The following is a 20,688-nucleotide window of genomic DNA, read 5'->3' as shown; positions in this document are numbered from 1 at the left end:
GTAAATTTTAAGACTCCTTTTACTCTTGATTTTCTGCAGTTTTGCTACATAATTTTGAAGTGGAGATTTACTTCTCTGAAATTCTCCTTATTACTTGATTAACACCTTTCAACTCCAAGACTCATATATTTTTCAATTCTGGAAAATTCTCAGTCATTAGACTTTTGAGTAACGGCTTCTCAATCATTTTCTCTCCTCTCCTTCAGTAAAGTTTCTGTTAAACAGGTATAAGAGTAGCTCAATCTATCCTCCACGTCTTTTAATTACTCTTCTGTATTTTTCCCTATCTTTCTGGGCACTCTCTGGAAAAATTTATCAGAACTCTCTTCCAGTCCACTAATTATCTCTTCAGCTGTGTCTATTCCAGGGTTTCACCCATCTACTGAGGTGTTTCCATCTTTCTTTGCTCCCTTTTTTAATGAGTATCTTTATTTTGATGAATATTTTTAATTCCCAGAATTTTTAGTGTTTTGCAGGTCCATCCTTTTATTCACCCTGCCTCTTTTCATTTCATAATGATATGTTCCTTCTTTTTCCTTTTCTAACAGCTTTACTGAGGCATAAATGACATATATAATGTACGTTTTGACACATGAGCTAGATCAGGGTTGGTCCCCTGAGGACTCGGTGAAGCAGAGACTGGGAGAATTCCTGGGAAATAGGAAACAGATGGATAGTCACCTACCTAACCTGATGCCATTCATAAGCCTCTATCAGTCCCTTCAAAGCAGCAGAGAAGTATTTAATCAAGGTAAAACCACACCAGCTCAAGATGGCTGCACTTACAATAACACTCATATTTATGGCCACAGCCTTCATAGCCCACAGCCTGCTCTCCAACTTACCCTGGGCCTCTCACTACCTTTTCACTTTTCTGCAGCCTTGATACCCTGAGAGTGAGCCTTAAAATTGTCTGGTTCCACTGCCTAGAGCCTCTTTTATCTACCCTTAAAAATAACAATAATCAGGAAATATTTCAAGCATTCAGAAATTATAAAGAAGAATGTAGCTGACAACTCTGTGCCCACCAGCTACAGCAACAAAAATTAACATGAGTTATATTTGTCTCAGGCCTCTCTCTCCTTTTGCTTCAAGAAAATGCTGAGATGCAGTGGAAGACCCTCTCTGCCTCCAATTTCTCTTTCCCTTCCTCCTTCTAAGAGTAACCACCATCCTGGAGATGATGGGAAGCCTTCCCATTTTTATGACACAAGGACTTTTCTTGAACTTGAACTCCCGACCTCAGGTGATCCGCCCGCCTTGGCCTCCAAAGTGCTTGGATTACAGGTGTGAGCCACCACGCCGGGCCTGACACAGGACTTTTCTTTTTTTTTTGAGACGGAGTTTCACTCTTGTTACCCAGGCTGGAGTGCAATGGCGCGATCTCGGCTCACCGCAACCTCCGCCTCCTGGGTTCAGGCAATTCTCCTGCCTCAGCCTCCCGAGTAGCTGGGATTACAGGCACGCGCCACCATGCCCAGCTAATTTTTTTGTATTTTTAGTAGAGACGGGGTTTTACCATGTTGACCAGGATGGTCTCGATCTCTTGACCTTGTGATCCACCCGCCTCGGCCTCCCAAAGTGCTGGGATTACAGGCGTGAGCCACCGCGCCTGGCATCACAAGCACTTTTCAAAGAACAACACACAGGATTGTTTGCATGTGCGTAAAGTTTACAGAAATGGCACCCAAGTAAACATATCCTTTTCTAACTTTTTTCCCACTAAGCTTTGAGTATGTGGTCCCTTCTTAGCTTTTGGGTCTCAGATTATGTCAGCTCCACAAAAAAAGCCTTTCTAGCCTTGGACCTAAAGGAAGTTCTTCCTTGCTACACCTCAGCCTCCATATCCCCAGCCTATCATGGCATCGTCTCTGTTACATCATCCTGTAACTTCCCTTAGGAGGCCTAATTACAGTGAGCATTTTGTTGATATCTATTTGCCAACTTGGGAACTGACTGGCTCCCTGGCTAGACCTTAAGCTAATGAGCACAAAGTACATGGCTGCTCTAGTCACGATGGTGGCCTAGGTTCCTAACACAGGGAAGGCATGGCACATGGTGGAATATTGGTTGGATGAATGACTGGATGAAGAGCGTTTTAGTTAAAAAGCAAGTTAAAGGGAAAAAGTTGGCTGAGAGCAAAGCTCACACCTGTAATCCCAGCACTTTGGGAGGCTGAGGTCAGAGAATCGCTTGAGCCCAGGAGTTTGAGACTAGCCTGAGCAACATAGCAAGACCCTGTCTCTACAAAGAATTAGCCAAGTGTGGTGGTACATGCCTATGGTCCCAAATGCTCAGGAGGCTGAGGCAGGAGGACTGCTTAAGCCCAAGAGTTTGAGGCTGCACTGACCCGTGATTGTGCCACTGCACTCCAGCCTGGGTGACAGAGCAAGGTCATGTTTCTAAAAGAAGAAAAGAAAAGAAGAAAGAAGCAAAGAAGGAAGGAAGGAAGGAAAAAAGAAAGGAAGGAAGGTAGGAAGGAAGAAAGAAGAAAAAATTACAAAATATTAAGATTTTAGTAAAAATGAAATGAGTGCTATGCCAGAGCCAGCTTATACTGAGAACCAACTGTTAAATTTTCAGAAATTTTGTGAACCAGTTGTTAAACACAGCCATTAAAAATTAAATGACATAAGCTTACAATTCAGTAAATGATACGTTTGTAAAAGGCAATAAATACTCAAAACTTAACCACTTCTCAATTATCTGACTACATTTGACTGACTATTCTCTATGCTCTTGAGGGTACTGGCCTCTATTGTAGCTGCATAGTAGAAATAACATATGATAGTTGTGATTGCACATTTCTTCCCAACTGCACATCCAGTGATTTCATGTTAGTAGTTTGAAATCAGCCATGGGGGGAGCATTTACACCATGGAAATTGGCACTTATCCTCACCAACACCATCAGTTGTTAAACATCTACCAGCAAACCACTACACATGTTTATATGAGCACAGAAAGTCTAGGAGGTACATTTCAAACTCTCAACTCTCGTTACCTCTAGAGGGGAGGAAAGAAGGAGGCAGGGATGCTTTTGCTTTATTTGTCCATGAGACTATACTGACTCTGTGTTTTAAAAAATCCCAGAAAAATAAAAAGAGAAAACATGTAACTCAGGCTTCCCCTCCCATGGCAGTCTCCTCAGGTGATGCCCCAGTCTGCAGGGACCCTCCCCTGGAGTCTCAGAGCACCCTGGACTTTATCATAACACTACTTCCCCAACATTATCATTTCTGATTGCTCCCCTCTCTTCTGGGGGAAAAGAGAAGCATCTCTAGGTCCCACAGCCAGTAGCAGGAGCACACAGACTGTAGTAAGAGCCATGGAGCCAGAGGAGTTGACTAGAATTTCAGCTTCAGTGCACACAAGCTGAGTAGCTTTGGGCAGATGACTTTACGGACCACGCCTCAGTTTCCTCATCTATAAAATGTGATAAAAACCAGCCTGCAGCACTGCTGTCATAATGAAAGTGGAAGACACTCAGTGAATGGTTACTGTTAGCATTGGGATCATAATTGAGATTATTAAGAGTTCAAATATTAGTTATTACTAATTTAGGGTGGTGGGAGCCCTGTGGGTCAACACCAAGTGGTGATAAGTCTTGGCAGTTTCATCTGGACAGAGAGGCCTGGGTGAGGGCTGTGAAAGACAGAGGAACTACCTGAGACCTCTGTCTGCTGGGTTCAGGTCTAGAGTTTTTCTGAGGGGTGTTTTTTGGCTTATCTTTCCCATCAATCAGAATTTTCTCAAATCAAGCACTTATTCATTCATTCATCAAACCAGCAAACATCATGGAGGGAGTAGGCACAGTGGCAGGCTCTGGGGATAGAATGGTGACCCAGGCAGAGAATGTCTTTGCTCTTAGAAAGCTCACAGCCTAGTGGGACACAGAGGAGAGGCCACTGTGATACGGCATGGCCAGAGCCATGGTGGGGAATTATGTGGGATCATTGGATCTCTGAGCTGGAGCCCTGGACCTGGGAGTCTGTTGAGGACCTTTCTTGGGGACATGGAGTATAAGCTGAGATCTTAGATCTAAGACACAGATGGTACCCTGGGCAGAGGGTGCAGGGCAGGCAGGATCTCACACGGCCTGTGGATCACGTTACATACCACTGATGAACCCAGGCCACCCTGAGTAGAGAGCAGACTGAGATGGGTCCAGGAATGGCAGCAGGGCTCGATGCTCAGGAGCAGCCCCCAGAAGGCTGGTCACCCGGTGTCTTCCCTTGCCTTATCCCTCAAGGTCAACTCCTTCGTCCCTCTGAACTTAGAACTTTGGACCAGCCAGAAGCTCTGAGCACTGTGATGCAAGGCCTTTGATAACCTGGGGAACCCACATGGAGAGAATCTCCCTTAGCCTGGAGGAGAAGAGACCTGAGAAAGCAGAGCCATCATCATCAGATGTGGGAAGGACAGCCATGTCGTGGGGACAGGATGGTTAGAACCTTCTTGCATCTAGGGGGACACAGGCCTGAACTCAGCACAAGGAGTGATGGTCTAACATGAAGAAGAGTCCTAAGATAGGATAAGAACCCTGTGAGGTGGTGAGCTTGTTGTTACTGGGAGTATTCAAGCAGGGGATGATTGCTAGTAGGGAGGCTGAAAAAAGGACTTGCTAATTCAGTGGATATCTGTCCTAAATGACATCAAAGTTCTATCTAAAATGAAGATTGTGTGATTCTGTGTAGAGGGATGCTCAGAAAAATAACATAAAAGCATGGAGTTTGGTCCCCTGGGTCAAGCATGGTCTAGGTGGACCCACACTCTATTTCAGACCATGGTAATAATTAATAAAGAAAATAAAAATAAAACCTCATTAACAGCTACCACTCATGGAGTACCTTCACTATGTCAAGTACTTTGATACACTATTAATTCTCACAGCTATTATGATTACCCTCCCTTTACAGATTAGAAAACTGAGGCTGAGGGCTGTTGGTAACTTGCCTGAGGCAGCAAAGGAATTTTCCACATGGGAAGCTGGAGTTTAAACTCAGGTCTCTGGCAGTACAGTCCATGCTTTAACCACTTTATAGAGCAATGGATGTTAGCACCAGCATTTCCCTAATGACTCCTTTAACCACCGTCAACCATTCCTGAAACCCAGCATCAAACAGGACTCTTCTGGGGCCCTCTCTGAACTTCCAGCTTTGCCTCTGAGCAAATCTGCTATCTGCAGGTTGGTATTTTAATAGGGAGGAATGCTCTGCTTTGCAACAGAACATCTGTCTGCCCCAATTGAGGATTCAATGTTGGGCTCCTCTAAATGGTATCATGACCAGATGCTGTAGAGATGAATTTTCAAAAACCCAATTTCTTTGCAACTTTCCAGGAATTCATTGAATCCATAAAGCATTCTTAGTTTTTAATCCTGCATTTCTTCACAGAGCCAAGTAGTTACAAAAATGACTGGTGAAGCCATTCGCCTTGACAAAGCGCTTTGGGATACCTCAGATGCTCTTCTCTCAAGTCCCAGGAGGCAGATGCATCACCTCTTTTCTCTAGCTACTCCCCAGCCCAACCAGCTTAAGACTTGAGCGATGAAGAGATAACCTGAACTTGAACTTAAACTCCAGCCTCTGCTATGGCCAGAGACATAGAGCGAAGAATACGGAAGCCAGATGAGGGCATCTGAGATTATCCAGATAATCTAATCTGGTTCCTAACCTGGTGTCTGGGGAAGGTGGCGTCCCTTAAAAGGTGTGCAGCTTTCTGTGAACATTGGCACATGAGTATAATTTCCTAGGTGATTCAAAAAAGCTCAGGAACCATGATTTAACCCATCTGCCCTAATTTAACTGATAAGGAAATGAGAACTTCCTTTTGTTAATCCAAAACTTCCTTTGATCAAATGTCTTTTCTGTTTAGACCACTTTATTGAGGTATGACTGGCATACAAAAAGCTGTAGATATTTAACGTATCCAACTTGATGAGTTTGGAAATAAGTGTACCCCTGTCAAACCATTGCCACAAACTATGACATAAACATATCCATTATCTCCAACTATTGTGATAACACTTAACATAAGATCTACCCTTTTGGCAAAATTTTAAGTATGCAATACAGTATTGTTAACTACAGGCTCTATGCTGGACAGTAGATCTCTGGGACTCACTTTTCTTGCATAACTGAAACTTTACACCCTTGAACTAATACCTATGTCCCTCTTTCCCAGCCACTGGCAACCACCATTCTACTCTCTGTCTCTATGAATTTGACTATTTCAGATTCCTCCTATAAGCGGTATCAGGCAGTATTCATCCTGTGTCTGGCTTATTTCACTTAGTATAATGTCCTCCAGGTTTACCCATGTTGTTGCAAATGGCAGAATTTCCTTCTTCTTAATGCTTGAAAAGACTCTGGAGACCTGGTTAATGAGGCATGTTGACAAACAATCCCAAATGCTATATCCAGGTTTTACATACTTTGATTTCACCTCCCACCCTCAACCATTCCTGAAACCCACCTGACGGTAACTGTAGATACTAAAGCTGGCTGTGATCTCCTCATCACATGTTAAGTACCAGGCATGCAACAAGCACTAGTATTTACAACAACTCATAGGGGTGTGTTCCATTATACTATGCACCCACATTTTATGGATAAAACCACTGGACTCGTGAGGGAACAGGTGAGCAGCCCAAAGACACATTTCCAGCAAGTGGTAGAGCCAGGATCGGAACCCAGGAACAGAGCCTAACTTAGACAGCTCTTCGCTTCGCAGCCCCTCTTTGCTGCCTGTAAAAGGTGTCAGGACAATAGACCAGCCTCAGGGACCAACCACCTGCTACCCTGATCACACACAGCCTTTCTCTTTTGGTAAGGAGGCGGGCTCCTGGTGAAAGGCAACAGCATTCTGAGTTCTAGTTTGGGCCCTTGAGGAAGAACTGGAGAAGCAGCTGTCAAGAAGACTGGTCTGAATCCCGTCTCTTAGTTATGCTGTATATGAATGGTCTTGGGCAAAGGTGAGAGAGAGATCCAGGAGTGTCTCCTTATCTAGGGGACAGCAAAAATGTAAACTGGAATGAGCCAGAGAGAAATCCGATAGAAACACACTTTAATGATCATGCTGCAGATTGGAATAGTCTTCCAAATTAACCTGGTAGAAGAACGTAGTTAACAGGGCTGATATGAAAAGCACCCCGTGGAGTTGTTGAGTATATAACCTGCGTATCCAGCATGGGTAGCTCTCCCCCAATAACCGCTGAAATGAATGAGAGATAGAAAAAAAGCAGAGCAAAACCCTAATGCTTCACAATAAGGTATCACTTCACATTCACTAGGATCAAAGTCAGGAAAAACAAGGGTTGACAAGAATGTGGAGGAATCAGAGCCCTCATATATGATTGGTGGGAAAATAAAATGAATCACCTGCTTTGGAAAACAGACTGGCAGATCCTCAAATGATGAAACCTTGAGTTACCATTCCATTCCTAGGTATTACGCCCAAGAGAAATGAAAACATGTGTCCGCATGGAAACTTGTGCACAAATGCTTTCAGCAGCATTATTCATAATAGCCAAAAGGCAGAGACTGTCCCTCAACAAATGAAGAGGTAAACAAGATATGGAACACTATTTGGCCATATGGCTGGGTGTGGTGGCTCATGCCTGTAATCCCAGCACTTTGGGAGACTGAGGTGGGTGGATCACTTGAGGCTAGGATTTCAAGACCAGTCTGGCCAACATGCAAAACTTCGTCTCTACTAAAATGCAAAAAAAAAAAAATAGCTGGGCATAGTGGTACACACCTATAATCCTAGCTAATTAGGCTACTTGGGAGGCTGAAGCAGGAGGATCACTTGAACCCAGGAAGTGCCAGGACTATATATCACTTGAACCCTGGAAGCGTCCAGGAGGCTGTAGTAAGCCAAGATAGAGGCACAGCATTCCAGCCTGGGTGACAGAGTGAGATGCTGTCTCAAAAAAAATAAATAAATAAAGAGTCGGGGGGAATGATACATGCTGCCGCACAGATGAACCTTGAAAACATGAAGCTAAGTAAAAGAAGCTCATCACAAAGATCATGTACTATATGATCTCATTTATATGAAAGGCCAGAATGGAAACATCTATAGGGTCAGAAAGTAGATTCGGGGTTGCCTAGGGATGGGTGGGGGTGAGGAGTTGAAGACGTGGATTGCCAGCATTGGAAGGGTAGAATGACAGCCAAAGGATACAGGATTTGATGAAATTGACTGTGGTGATGGTTGCACATATCTGGATACAGTCAAAATCATTGAATCATATATTTTAAATGGGTGAATTGTACAGTATATGAATTATACCTCAATAAAGCTGTTAAAAAATAAAATCTGCCAAAGGTTCATGGTTAGCAATCAAATGAGAAGAGGGAAACAACCTTATATCCTACATATCCTATGCTTGAACAGCAATCCCTAAAGAAACAGGTTTCCATGCGAGTGGGAGGACCATCAATGGGATGGCAGGAAGGCATTCTAGATACTCACATCTGAGGCCTGGAGATGATGAACTGGAGATCTAGTTCAAAGCCCTGGCCCCATAAATTAACTGTATAACCTTAATAAGTAGCATGGCCTCTTAAGCCCAGTTTCTCAATCTTTAAAAAGAAGATAATAACTGTCCCATAGTACTGCTGTGAGATACACAAATCATTTAGTACTCAGTGAACAGCAGCTATGATTGTTGCTACTATTATTATTGTCCATCTTCTGAGGACCCACTGGGGTTTGAAGTGCTGAATTAGGTTCAGAGAGCATAGTTCAACAAGACCTCTCCTTGGAGAATTTTCAAACACCAGGAAATCCCAAATAATCTGCAGCAAAGCCAGGAAGTTTACTAAAAATGAACGTCTCTCAAGCTAGGGTCTTTGGATATATTCTCGGGATCTGAATGTTCTAAGAATTTTTAATTCAAAGTTTTCATTAAAAAAATCAATATGCAGAAATCCCCCATGAGATTTCTGTACCCACAAGAGTACTACATTTATGGCCGAGGTGGCATCGTGTTAGATTGAATCCCTGGCCTCAGCTCTTCAGCCGTCCCTAACACCTTTTGCCACGTGACTCTAAACTAGACTATTTAACAGGTAGCCTGTACTTCTTTGCTCCCTGACCTTATGTTCAACCATGAAATTCATGTGGCCAATGAGATATTAGCAAACACGATGCAAGTAAAGTCTCGAAAGCTAGAAAAGCTTCCGCAGAGAGCCCCTGCTCCTTCAGCTGGGGCCCAGAACAGACATGCTCCAAGTGTCTGGAGAAGACCTGGCTCCAGAGAGAGGAGCCAAGCTCCCCCAACAGCTGGAGGCCAGGCAGCCCAGCAAGCCCCCCTAAGTCAGACAAACTGCAGCCAACCAACAGGCACTCAAGTAGAAATGAGGAACTGCGGGTGACCAGCAGATATGTGAGCAAGAGTAAATGACTGTTTTTCTATGTCAGGGCTCAGCAAACTATGGCCTGCGGGCCAATTCCAGCCCACCACCCATTTCTGCATGGCTCACCAGGCTAAGAATGATTTTCAAATGGTTGAAAATAAATCAAGAGAAAAACAATATTTCATGATGTGAAAATGATATGAAATTCAAACTTCAGTATATATAAATAAACTTTCATTGAAACATGCCACACCTATGGCTGCTTTTGCACTATAAGGGCAGAATTGAGTCATTGAGACAGACCCTGCATAGTCTGCAAAACCTAAAATATTTACTACCTGACCCTTTACAGAAAAAGCTTGCTGACCCCGTTCTATGCAACAGTTGACCATATAACCCCAATTATTACTACTTGTTATGAGCCAACGGAAAAAGAACCGATATAAACTTAATATGTAAATGTTGCACTCCGGCAAAGAAAAGGCCAAGATACATCATGGCAGTTGCAATAACAAAAGATAGTTGGGCGTGATGGCACACGCCTGCGATCCCAGCTACTCAGGAGGCTCATGCAGGAGGATGGCTTGAGCCCAGGAGTTTGAGGTTATAGTGAGCTATGACCTTGCCATTGCACTCCAGCCTGGGCCCCAGAGTAAGTTTCCATTTCTAAATAAATAAATACATACATAAATAAAAGATTTCCCAGTGTTTCAAATAGAGACAAATAGTAGGAAAATAAAGATATCACACGGCACACAAAAGTACAGGCATTCCAAACTCCAAAGACTCTGCTTGTGTCTGAGTCTTTCATATTCTTACTAACATATTCACCTTATAAAAAGCAATTTTGTTTTAGTGAAACATAATCAACCATCTCATTAAAATGAGTTCGTTAACATGTTTGTACATTATGTTGAAGTTTTTGTAGTTCTGTTCATTTTATACTTGTAAGCTTGTTTTGGCTTTATAGTTATTTAAAAGTTGTAAGTACAAGACAGTTTGTGTTTAGCAAGCTTTATGTTTATACCTTTTTAAGTAACATTAAAATAAAAGTAATGGAACATTAAGACTCCAGGAACATTAAAAGTCACCTGAACCCAACACTGTTCAGGTGTGAGAAACACAGCTACAGTAGAATGGACTGAAGAGCCAAGAAAGAGGAGGAGGTCAGGTTAGGAGCTGGTCTGGACTGGAAATATTACATAGGTTCAGAATAATTTTTCGTGTTCTACTTTTGCTCTGATACAATGCATTTACAGACTTGGCTCTAGCCAGAACTGGTTCACTAGCATATTACATTTTCCAGGGAAAATCTTTGGTTTGGTTTGTGATTCAATAACTAAACTACCAGCATTTATAAAATAGCTACACAGGCTAAGCCCATTTAATGCTCCTGACATTCAGAATCTTTGGATTGAAGTATTCATTTTTATGCCCAGAAAAACTGATCTTGAATCAATAGTGCTTTATGATCCATTGGATCTGAGAACACAAGAAAAGTGACTTTTACTCTAGCCTCATCTTCAACTTTTCCTTCTAGGCACACTCTGTATCTTTGCTATGCCCTAATATTAATACCTGCCTGCTATGTGTGTGCCCCAGGGCCTTTGTAAATTCTGTGACCCCTGCTATGCTGTGTTTCCTCAGTTTCTGACATGGTAGGACATTTGCATCAACTCATCCCTCCCTCAAAACCTAGTTTGGCTAATGAGAACACATGCATAAAGGGAGGAGAATATCACACACCTGGGCCTGTCAGGCGGTGGGGGTTTGGGGAAGGGAGAGTATTAGGACAAATGCCTAATGCATGCCAGGCTTAAAACCTAGATGACAGGTTGATAGGTGCAGCAAACCACCATGGCACATGTACACCTATGTAACAGACCTGCACGTTCTGTACATATATCCCAGAACTTAAAGTAAAATCAAATAACAATAACAAACCTAGTTTGGTTTAAAAGCAAGGACACCCCAGCAGCAATTGCACATCTATCATCCCAAGATCTTGGCTTCTAAACACCATTTCCCACTAAAAGGAATCATAGCTCCTACAAGAGACAGTGGGAATCTTTTTGTGCCAGAAAGTAAGAAAAAAGTGCTAAAATAATAATGGGGATGTGTTGAAAAAACAAGGCGCCAGTTTGAAAGCATTTCCACTGGCCAAATCTAGGGCAATTTAAACATCAAAATGGATAATGACAGACATGGACTCCAACACATTGAATAAAAAAAGAATCGATGTTCATACAAATACTAAAAATAGCTTTAAATGAGGATTGGGTGGGGGTGAAGGTTGAGCACCTTTTTTCAACAGAATAATGTCAAGTAATAAATGTAGAGGAGAAAAATAGAAAAATCATTTTAATCATGACTAATAATTGATACAGGCAAGCAACATCAATAGTTGTTAAAACCATTGAGTAAAAGACAAGACAAATGCCTTGTCTCTTGATGGCACTCCATGAGAAAGATCCAACATTGCCTGTGCCAAAGAGCTGTAATCTGAATCCACCATGAAGAAACAATCAGACAAATCTAAACTGTGGAACATTATGCAAACAACTGGCCTGAACTCTTCAAAAGTATCAATATCATGAAAGAGAAAAAACAACACATGGGAGACTTTTCTAGAATAAAGGAAACTAATAAGATGTGACAACTAAATGCAACGTGTGATACCTGCATGGCTCCTGGCTGGGGAAAAACTATATAAAGAATGTTACTAATGGCAATTGGGGAAATCTGAATATAAACTATAGCTTAGACAGTATTGGATCCATGTTAAATTTCCTGGGTGTAATCATTACATGGTGGTTAAATCTCTCAGGCATCGGTCAACTATGGCTGCAGGTCAAATCCAGCCCCTACCACCTGTTTTTATACAGCCTGTAAGCTAAGAATGGTTTTGCATGTTTTTAAATGACTAAAAATGATTTTTTACATAATTTCATTTCTGTGACTTTCAAATTTCATTTGAAATAATATGAAATTCAAATTTCAGTGTTCATATAAAGTCTTATTAAAATAGAAACATTCATTCACGTATCGTCTGTGACTGCTTTTGCAGTGCAATGGCAGAGTGGAGCAGTTACGACAGACAGTACAGTCCACAAAGCCTTTCAACTTCACCAGGTAGCCTTTAAAAACAAACGTTTGCCCACCCTGGTATAGGAGAACACCTCGCTGTTAGGAGTTCGGCTGAAATGTTTAGAGGTAAAGTGTCATGATGTCTCTGTAACTATATCTCAAACAGTTTAGAAAAAAAAACAATGTGTGTGTGTGCTTGTGTGTGTGTGTGTGTAGGTGTAGAGGTAGACATAAAGCAATGGTTATAAAGTGTTAGCAATAGGTGAATCTAGAGGCAGGTATGAGGGTATTCATTACACTTTTCTTACAACTTTTCAACTGAGTTTGCAACTTTCAACATAAAGAGTAGAAATTAACAAGCAAGCACGAAAAGCACGTGTTCATGCATGCACACACACTGTACACCTACCCTGTCTCAAATGCCCCTTCTCTTCTTCTTGGACAAATCTGTTACTCCTCACTTCTCTGAGCATCCCCTAACTTGGTAAAACCTGCCTGTCCCCGCCACTTGTCATGGCACTGCAACTGTCTGCTTATTTCATCTAGCCAAGCACTCACTCAAGGTCTCTCAGGTGCTATTCTGGAGGCATGAACTCTGGCACATCCAATTTCAAGTTTTAGAAGACATCATCAATTTATGATGGAAGCTGAAATGGGAAATGCTAAAACGCCATTTCACATCCGCTTCTCCCCAGAATGGTAGCAGCCTGGCAGGTGGGGAGGTTGCCTGGCATGGAGTAGACAATTCTATCACACAGTGTCCTCTTTATAAGGGCCCCTGGGAAATCTGTCCAGTATCAGCATCCAGAAGAGTGGACCTCCTCTGGAGCTCCGTGGTCCTTTTCAGATTATGGACAGAATGTACAAGCTACTCTCCCCGTGGCTGCCAGACCTGGAGCCCGTATAGCTAAAAGTGCAGATAGAGGTCATTATAGTATGCATTTTTAGCTTCATTCCTGGCTCCATTTAGGGTCTCCACCCTTGTTTTTCTTTCTTCTTTCTCTCTCCCAGTTTTAATATGCGATTGTGGTATATTTTATGTATACTGCTAGGCTACCCTAAATCCCTTCTGGAACAAGCTGGGGTCTGAATGAAAAACTTATATAGAAACCCTGTGTCGGCTTCCTCTGTCTTCCAGCTCTTTACCAGACCATATGGCTGCACAGCACCCCCTAACGCCTTGTGCCAGCAGTATCGTTTCTGGCCTGCAGGGTCTGAGGGTAGCCTGGGTCATCTTGGCAATGAATTACAGCATTTATAATTTCCAGTAGGATGAAAGAGCAGAGGATGGGGCATTTCTTTCCTAGACAAGCAGAAGCGAATGTCTAACTCCTGCCAAGGCAACCAGGCTACAAAGGAGAGTTGTGGGGTGGAAATGGCCGTTTGGTCCATCTTGACCCAGGCCCAGGCTTTTCACTGCTCTGCACACAGTCAGGCCAGCTTTCCTCCAGGTTAAGCGAAGACAGAGAGGAAACCTGTGCCGGGCAGGAAGAGTGAGTAGAGTAGAGTCCACCAAGGCAAGGAGGTAAGAAGAGGCGTGCTAAGAAGGGAGGCTAGAGGGCCAAGAGGTGGAATGAGAGGGTGGGTTCTGGAGTCAGACTGCACAGGTTTGAACCCCAGCTCAGCGACTCACCAGCTGTTTAGCTTTGTGCAGAATGACTCATCCTCTCCAGGCCTCAGTTTTCTCAGCTGTGCAATGGATGGAATAATACCTATGTCACAGGAGCGTTGTTAGGATCAGATGAGATTATGCTAGCAAGTACTGAGCACAGACCCAGACACATAGTAAGTGCTCAATAAACATTAACAGCTATGTTTATCGTGATCACCACTATCAATTCTACAGAGCAGAGTGCACATCCTGGGGGAGTGTGGAAGGAAACGTATTGTGCTGATTGGGGGCAGAGCTTTCGCAGGCAGGTAGAAGGTCCAAAGAAGACAATATCCAGGATGGCTTTGGGACAGGACTGGACAAACAAGGGCAGTTTATTTAGAATGTGGGGCTTCCAGATCCTGGTCTAAAAATCAGCACCACTGTTCAACCCACCATTCCCATCCTCTCCCATCATTCTGCCCACTCATCACCTGAGCAGGCGGAGCCACTCCACATGCCTGCTCATCCCCAGCGGAGGCCCAAACACCCATGCCCAACACCACACACTTATACTTTCCTTGAGCCACTTTATGTATCTGGTGACTCTAGGCCTTTAATGTCTCTCACCTCTTGGGTTCCCAAAGGTCAAAGCCTCATATGGTCTTGCAGCCTCCAGCCATTCCCTCCCTGTACCCATTTGCTGGCTGCTGGCTGCAGCTAAGACCCTGGGAAGAAACCTCAGAGGGAATAACCTCCAGGCCACCAATCCCAAGGCCTGAACTGGGGCTTCATTGGTGGTGCTAGTCTTGAACCAGGTTGCAAATTCCAGGGCCTTCTATTCCTCCTTTCCGCTCACCATCGACCTGTGCCAGGCAGCCAACCTGGGCAAGTTCATCTGCTTTAAAGATTCTCAACTTTCCCCAGCTGGGCTGTCCCAGGTACAGACTCTGAGAGCTGCAGAAGGGGATCCTAATAGCCCTTCCCTGGGCACGGCCCTAGATTTTTTCTCCTGCAATTTTCCAATAGGCTGTGAAGCCATAGGCTTCCTCTGCTGAACTTCAATCCATCCTTCAAAATCCATTCTCCAATCTGCCTTTTGAAACCAGTCCCCCTCTCCCTCCTGCTGCAGCCCTCTGTGGCACTGTATCACCAAGCAACATGTTGCCTCTGTATTACTTGGTTGGGAATAAGCTTCCTCCCCTCCTACCCACTATGCTCCTCATAAATGAACCACAGACTCCATAAGAACAGAGAGCAAACCTCATGCATTTCTGTTATCCCTCGAGCTCCCTGCTCAGGACCTAGTGCTCTGGAGTTGCTCTGTGTATGTGAGGTTGGGTTGAATCTGAACACATAACCAAAACTGGCGCAGGGTAGCTATTAAATGCTCCACCCCGCTAGCCATGTCTCCAACAAGGGAAGTCCTCACATGGTGGCATGGTGGAGGGACACTATCATTAAAGGAACCCAAAGTATACTGTGGACCAGCCATGGGAGCCCTGTGTTTCCTCATCTGAACAAGAGGGGCAGCAACCCCCCCGCCCCATGGACTGGAGAAGTATGAGATGACACAGGTGTCCGGTATGCACCTGGCATATAATAATTGCTCAGTGGGCAACCAGACTTTTAAAACAAGCCAGGTACCCTTGCTAGTTCCCTTTCCTCACCTCCCAGTCAACCTTAATCCGCAGCAATCTGGCTTCCACCAGTGAGACTGCTCCTGCCAAGGGGGCCAAGGAGACTTCTTCCTGTCTCCTCCTACCACTCCATGCCTTCTCAACTCCTCTCCCTCCAAGGATTCCTTCAACTCATATTCCAAAGGAAAGGCCTCCTCTCTCCTCCCCAAGCATTTTCTGTAGACCATGCCCTCCCCCCGCTGGGCTTCAGCTGCATGAATTTATAGACTTAGTTTTCCAGTCATCCCGGCATCTCCTCTCTGCTGCAGAGCCACACACACATCGGAGTGCTCCGGAAAGCTCCCCGGAACCTACTGGGCCCCTGGAACTCTATTCATCCCATGCAGAACTTACCTTCTCTGATCTCCTCAATTTCAGGCCACCTCACTCCCCTTCCCGCCCATTTTAGTAGATGCCTCCCCCGCAAACACAAAATGCTCCCTTATGAGTTTTCTGTTGCTCCTGTAATAAACTGCCAAAACCACAGTGGCTTAAAATAACACACATGTATTACCTGACAGTTCTAGAGGTCAGAAGTCCCAAAAGCAAGGTGTTGGCAGGACCGCATTCTTTCGGGAAGCTCTAGGAATGAATGTGTGTCTTTGCCTTCTCTGGCTCCCAGAAGTTGCCTGCATCCCTTCACTCCCAACTCCTTTCTCTATGTTGAAGGCCAGCAGAGCAGCATCTTCCAATCTCTTTCTGACTCTGAGGCTCCCATCTCCCTCTTATTAAGACACCTGTGATTATACTGGGCCCACCCAGATAATCCAAGATCTTCACTTTCATCTCCAGATCCTTAAGTCACATCTGCAAAAAATCTCTTCTGCTGTGAAGATAATATTTATAAAGTCTAGGGACAAGGACAGGGACATTTTTGGGGAGCTACTATGTGGCCTGCTATACCTAACTACCTCCATCTGCTCTCATCCTCTAGGCTAATCCTGGAGGGACAGAAAAGAGGCTGGTCCACCTCCTTTTTCATCCAGTGTCTCCATGTGAACACTGTGAGGTGATGTAAAAGGTTAGGGAGCATGTCTTATCTCTACTCTACACTCAAGCACTTCAGCAGAACCCCTCCCTCCCACTGGCTTTTTGAGGATGCTAAAGTCTTTCTAATGAACAGACTCCACTGACCACCCCCACACCCCCAAATCCCCCCAACCACCCCACCACCACCCACTTCACTCTTATCTTTCTCCTCCACTTCTGATCTTATCTGTAACAAACTTCAAGAAAATGACTATGCCTGGTCACCTCCATGCTAATCAGGTTCCACCCCCATCACTCTCCAGCAGGGTTTCTGCAGATAACTCTTTGTTATGAGCGGCTATTCTGTGCATTGTAAAATGTTTACAGTAATCCTGGTTTCTGCCTCCTAGATGCCGCAGCTTACCCCTACACTGAGCTGTGACATTGGGCAATGTCTGGAGACAGGAGGCAGGGCTGCACAATTGCCTCAGGTTGAGACCCACTGACTTCTACAATCGTTCTTGCTAAAGTCACCAATGGCTTCCCTAGCAGTAATTCCAAGGGACACTTTTCAGTCCCTCTCCTGGTTGGTTTCTCAGCAGCATTTGGCACTGACAGCCATTGTGGCCTTTGAGAACCTCTCTTCTTCCTTGACTTCCAGGTCACCCACTCTCCTGGTTCCCCTCTGACCTCTCTGGCTGCAGACCTTCTCTGTCTCCTTTGCAGGATCAAGCCCCTCTTCTAGACCATGAACTGCTAAAGTCCGTCAAACCTTGGTCACAGACCTCTCCACCTCTCCCTCAGCACATTCTTCCTAGGTTCTGCGCTCCATAGCCCCGCCCCACTGACCACCCATGCACCAGTGACTCACTAAGCAACATGTCTGAGCCTCCTCCCCAAGCTTCAGACCCATATATCCAACTGCCTACTTGACATCACCACTTGGATATCCTGGTGTTACTCCAAACTCAACAAGTCCAAAACTCAAATCATGATCTTTCCCTCAATCCAGTCCCCTCCCAGCCTCCTCCAGTTCTCAGAAAAAGGCATCATTAACAACCTGTTGGGAGACTGCTGATGTCCTTGATACTTCCTGCTCCCTGCCCTAGGCCAGTTAGTCTATTTCTAAGTCAGAGCTCTCCTCTCTGACACAGTTCACAAAGCAGTTCACTTGCCTCCATGTCTCTGCCCCTGCCCTAGCCCAGGGTTCCACCATTGCTGACTTAGAGAACTCTCGCACGCTCTACCTGGGAAAGGTGTGTTGGTACCCATCACTGACCAGCGCCCCTGAGCCCAACTGGTTTTCCAGACTGCAGCCAAAATCACCTTTTCAAAACATAATGTGACCAAGTCACTCCCCGCTTTCCCGCCACATTGTTAAAATAAAGAACAGAAGTCCTAATTTGGTCCACTGGGTCCTACATAATCATGCCTCCAGCTTCTCCTCCAGCCCCTGTGTGTGCTGCCCTCCAGGCACACTGACCTTCACCCAGTGGCTCAGATGTGCCATGCTCTCATGCCACAGGGCCTTTGCCCTTGCTGTTCCAGGCTTCTGAAGGCCCCTCTCCAATCTTCACCTGGTAGCCATTCACCTCCTTGAATCACAGCTCAACTAGCAGGAAGCCTTCTCCGAACTCTGCCCATCTCACCTCCCCTGCTTGTTCACTTTCTCCCAGCCTCGCTGTTTCCATCATCCTCAGAGTTATAATTTGACATGGGTTTGTCTTAGTCTTTGATTAAGTCTATCTTCCCCACAGAGAACTCCATGAGGGCAGGATTTATCTGATCATCTTATCTTGCCCACCACTGTATGTCCAGGGTCAGCACAGTGCCCGGCACAAAGGAGACACTCAAGAGGTGTTTTTGTAGAATGCTTTTCTCTATTGCCCCATGCTCCCCTATCTCTGTCCAGTAGCTGAAGCTTGACTCCTTAAAGCTGCTTAGATAACCCTTCCTCCTCATACCTCTGAAAACCCCTCTTCCTCATCTTTGCACCCCATGTATCAATAGTACCCTGTGTTACAAACCGATATCGCATGTGTACCTGCTTGTTCAATGCCTGTCTTTCCACCAGACCACCTGCTCCCTGAGGGCAGGAACCATGTCTGTCTTGTTAAAGGTTTTATCCCCAGCACCTAGCCCAGAGCCTGGTATTACTACTTTGGAAGTGGGAAGTCACGTTCTGCATCCCCACAGGCCAGCTCCAAGTCACTCACTCTGGAAGACCAGTTCATTCCAAGCCGCCCAATGGTCCATAGGACACACACATGAGGATTCATGGGGAAATTGTCCTGAGTTCTGTCTGGTGATTTCCTGATCTGCTGACTACTGTCAAGTGGGTAGTAGTCTCAGCATTGCCCTTGGACACCAAGCATTGTAGCCACTCAGCCGGGGCCACAGACAGCAAGATCCATCAACCACAGGTCCAGAAGCGATGACAGAAAAGCTCTGGGACCAGGCTGGGTCAGTATGGCTCCCCCTGCTGGTTTCCTTCCATGCTCCTTGGCAACCTCTCCTATGGAACAGCCCAAGGCACACTCACCAGCCAGGAGAAGAAGCCAGCCGATTTGTCCTGGGTGGAGATCTGCCCCTCGTAGGGGCCGAAGATGTGGCCCTTGGGGATAACCTCATTTACACATCGCACATCACTCTCTCCACTGGTGTCCTTGACCACCTCCATGCCCTGTGGGATGGTGAGCGCCGCCCGGTCTGGGATGCCCACAGGTACCGGCGTGTCAGACACAAACACCGGGGGGCCATGGTTTGGGCATTCATCCACGAAGTACTCCTGGCAGGACTCGCAGACTGGAGGGATGGAAGGAGAAGGGAGGGTCTCAGTTGTTGCAGGGTGGTAGGACCCCCATGGGGGAGGCAGATGGGGTGACAGGAGGCCCACCAGTGGACAGCCAGCTGCGGGCCCCAGGGTTATCAGTAGCAATAACCTATACTCTCCCCGGGGGCTCTAAGAACAGGCCTGCCTATGTCAAGGAAGCCATCAGCTCCCTTTGTGTCAAGTTTAAAAAACTAGAAGGAAGAGCATGGCTTTGGAGTCCAAGTGCACCTTGGGCTGCGGGACCTGAGGCGGGATACGTAACCCTCACCAAGACTCAGTGCCCTATCTGGAAAATGGGGCCAACAATGGCCACCTGGGTGGCTAATGATGATGACTACCCAAGGCCTGGACACAGGTCGGGTACATCGCAGATGAAGACCTATCATAGTAGCATATCTGTGAATTCCCTAGCCAGGAACGGGGCAATGGGGGTGAAGGGAGGAACAGCCCAGAGCCCCGAGCTCCACTTACACCAGAAGTCCACTTGCTGAAAGCTTTTGGGCATGATGAGGTCACGCCTCCCCTTCAGTTTCTTGGGCTCAACTTCCATGGCAGAGGAGTCTGGTCTCCTAGAGCTGGCCAGGACAGAGGCCCGCAAAGAAAGAAAAGAAGCCATCAGAAAGTGAGACCCCAGTGGGGACAAAAGCTGGGGACCTGGCCAGGAGGCCAAGAAGATGTGGGGTGGGCATAGGAGTACCAGCCAGCCTGCTGTTCAGTCCAGGAGGTGGTGGAAAAACTGGAAGACTGAGATGGGCGCACATACCTCCCTAGGCCACTGCTTGGATTTTTCTAGAGCCTGCGCCCAGGAGCTGCCAGGAGCAGGGTTGGGGAAGGTGGGCAGGGAGTGAGAATGTTCCCAGGGTTCCCAACCAACCCAGCCCAGGCACCCCCCACTCCCTCTTCTCCCTCTCCAGTTCCCACACAGGGGCCTCACCAGGGCTGGCCATACTCCTGGTCACGGAGTGGTGAGCAGACCTCTGTCTTCACCACCGTCACCATATCCCCCACAGCTGTCTTGGTCTGGGCCAAGCACTCCTTCATGTTCTCGGTCATTCTGTCCTGGGTCGCAGGAGGTGGGACCAGCACAGGAAGAAGATCAAAGAAACAGGGGAAGAGGGGTGAGTGGAGGAGAGGGCAAGTGGGGGTCTCGCGGAGTCTAGTT

General features: G+C 45.7%; 1 protein-coding gene across 25 annotated transcripts in view; it reads right to left on the bottom strand.

The window, feature by feature from the left end:
- Window positions 1-20,688, bottom strand: part of PRDM11 (PR/SET domain 11) — an 87,576-nt gene that overhangs the window by 30,879 nt on the left and 36,009 nt on the right. For 18 of the 25 annotated variants that reach the window (XM_035262419.3, XM_078339306.1, XM_035262428.3 and 15 more), the window contains 3 exons: window positions 20,461-20,585; window positions 19,998-20,101; window positions 19,236-19,498 (listed from right to left, as the gene is read on the bottom strand). The exons of 1 other annotated variant lie outside the window; for it this stretch is intronic. In XM_035262419.3, coding sequence (XP_035118310.1) covers window positions 19,236-19,498; window positions 19,998-20,101; window positions 20,461-20,585 — 492 coding nt within the window. The remainder of the gene's footprint in view (window positions 1-19,235; window positions 19,499-19,997; window positions 20,102-20,460; window positions 20,586-20,688) is intronic. 6 more of the 25 variants (XM_035262418.3, XM_035262424.3, XM_078339304.1 and 3 more) reach the window with 1 other exon arrangement.

Source organism: Callithrix jacchus, chromosome 10 (assembly GCF_049354715.1).
Source record: "Callithrix jacchus isolate 240 chromosome 10, calJac240_pri, whole genome shotgun sequence".
NCBI lineage: Eukaryota > Metazoa > Chordata > Mammalia > Primates > Cebidae > Callithrix > Callithrix jacchus.
The sequence above is the reverse complement of the archived record's forward strand: the minus strand, read 5'-3'. Positions and strand labels throughout refer to the sequence as shown.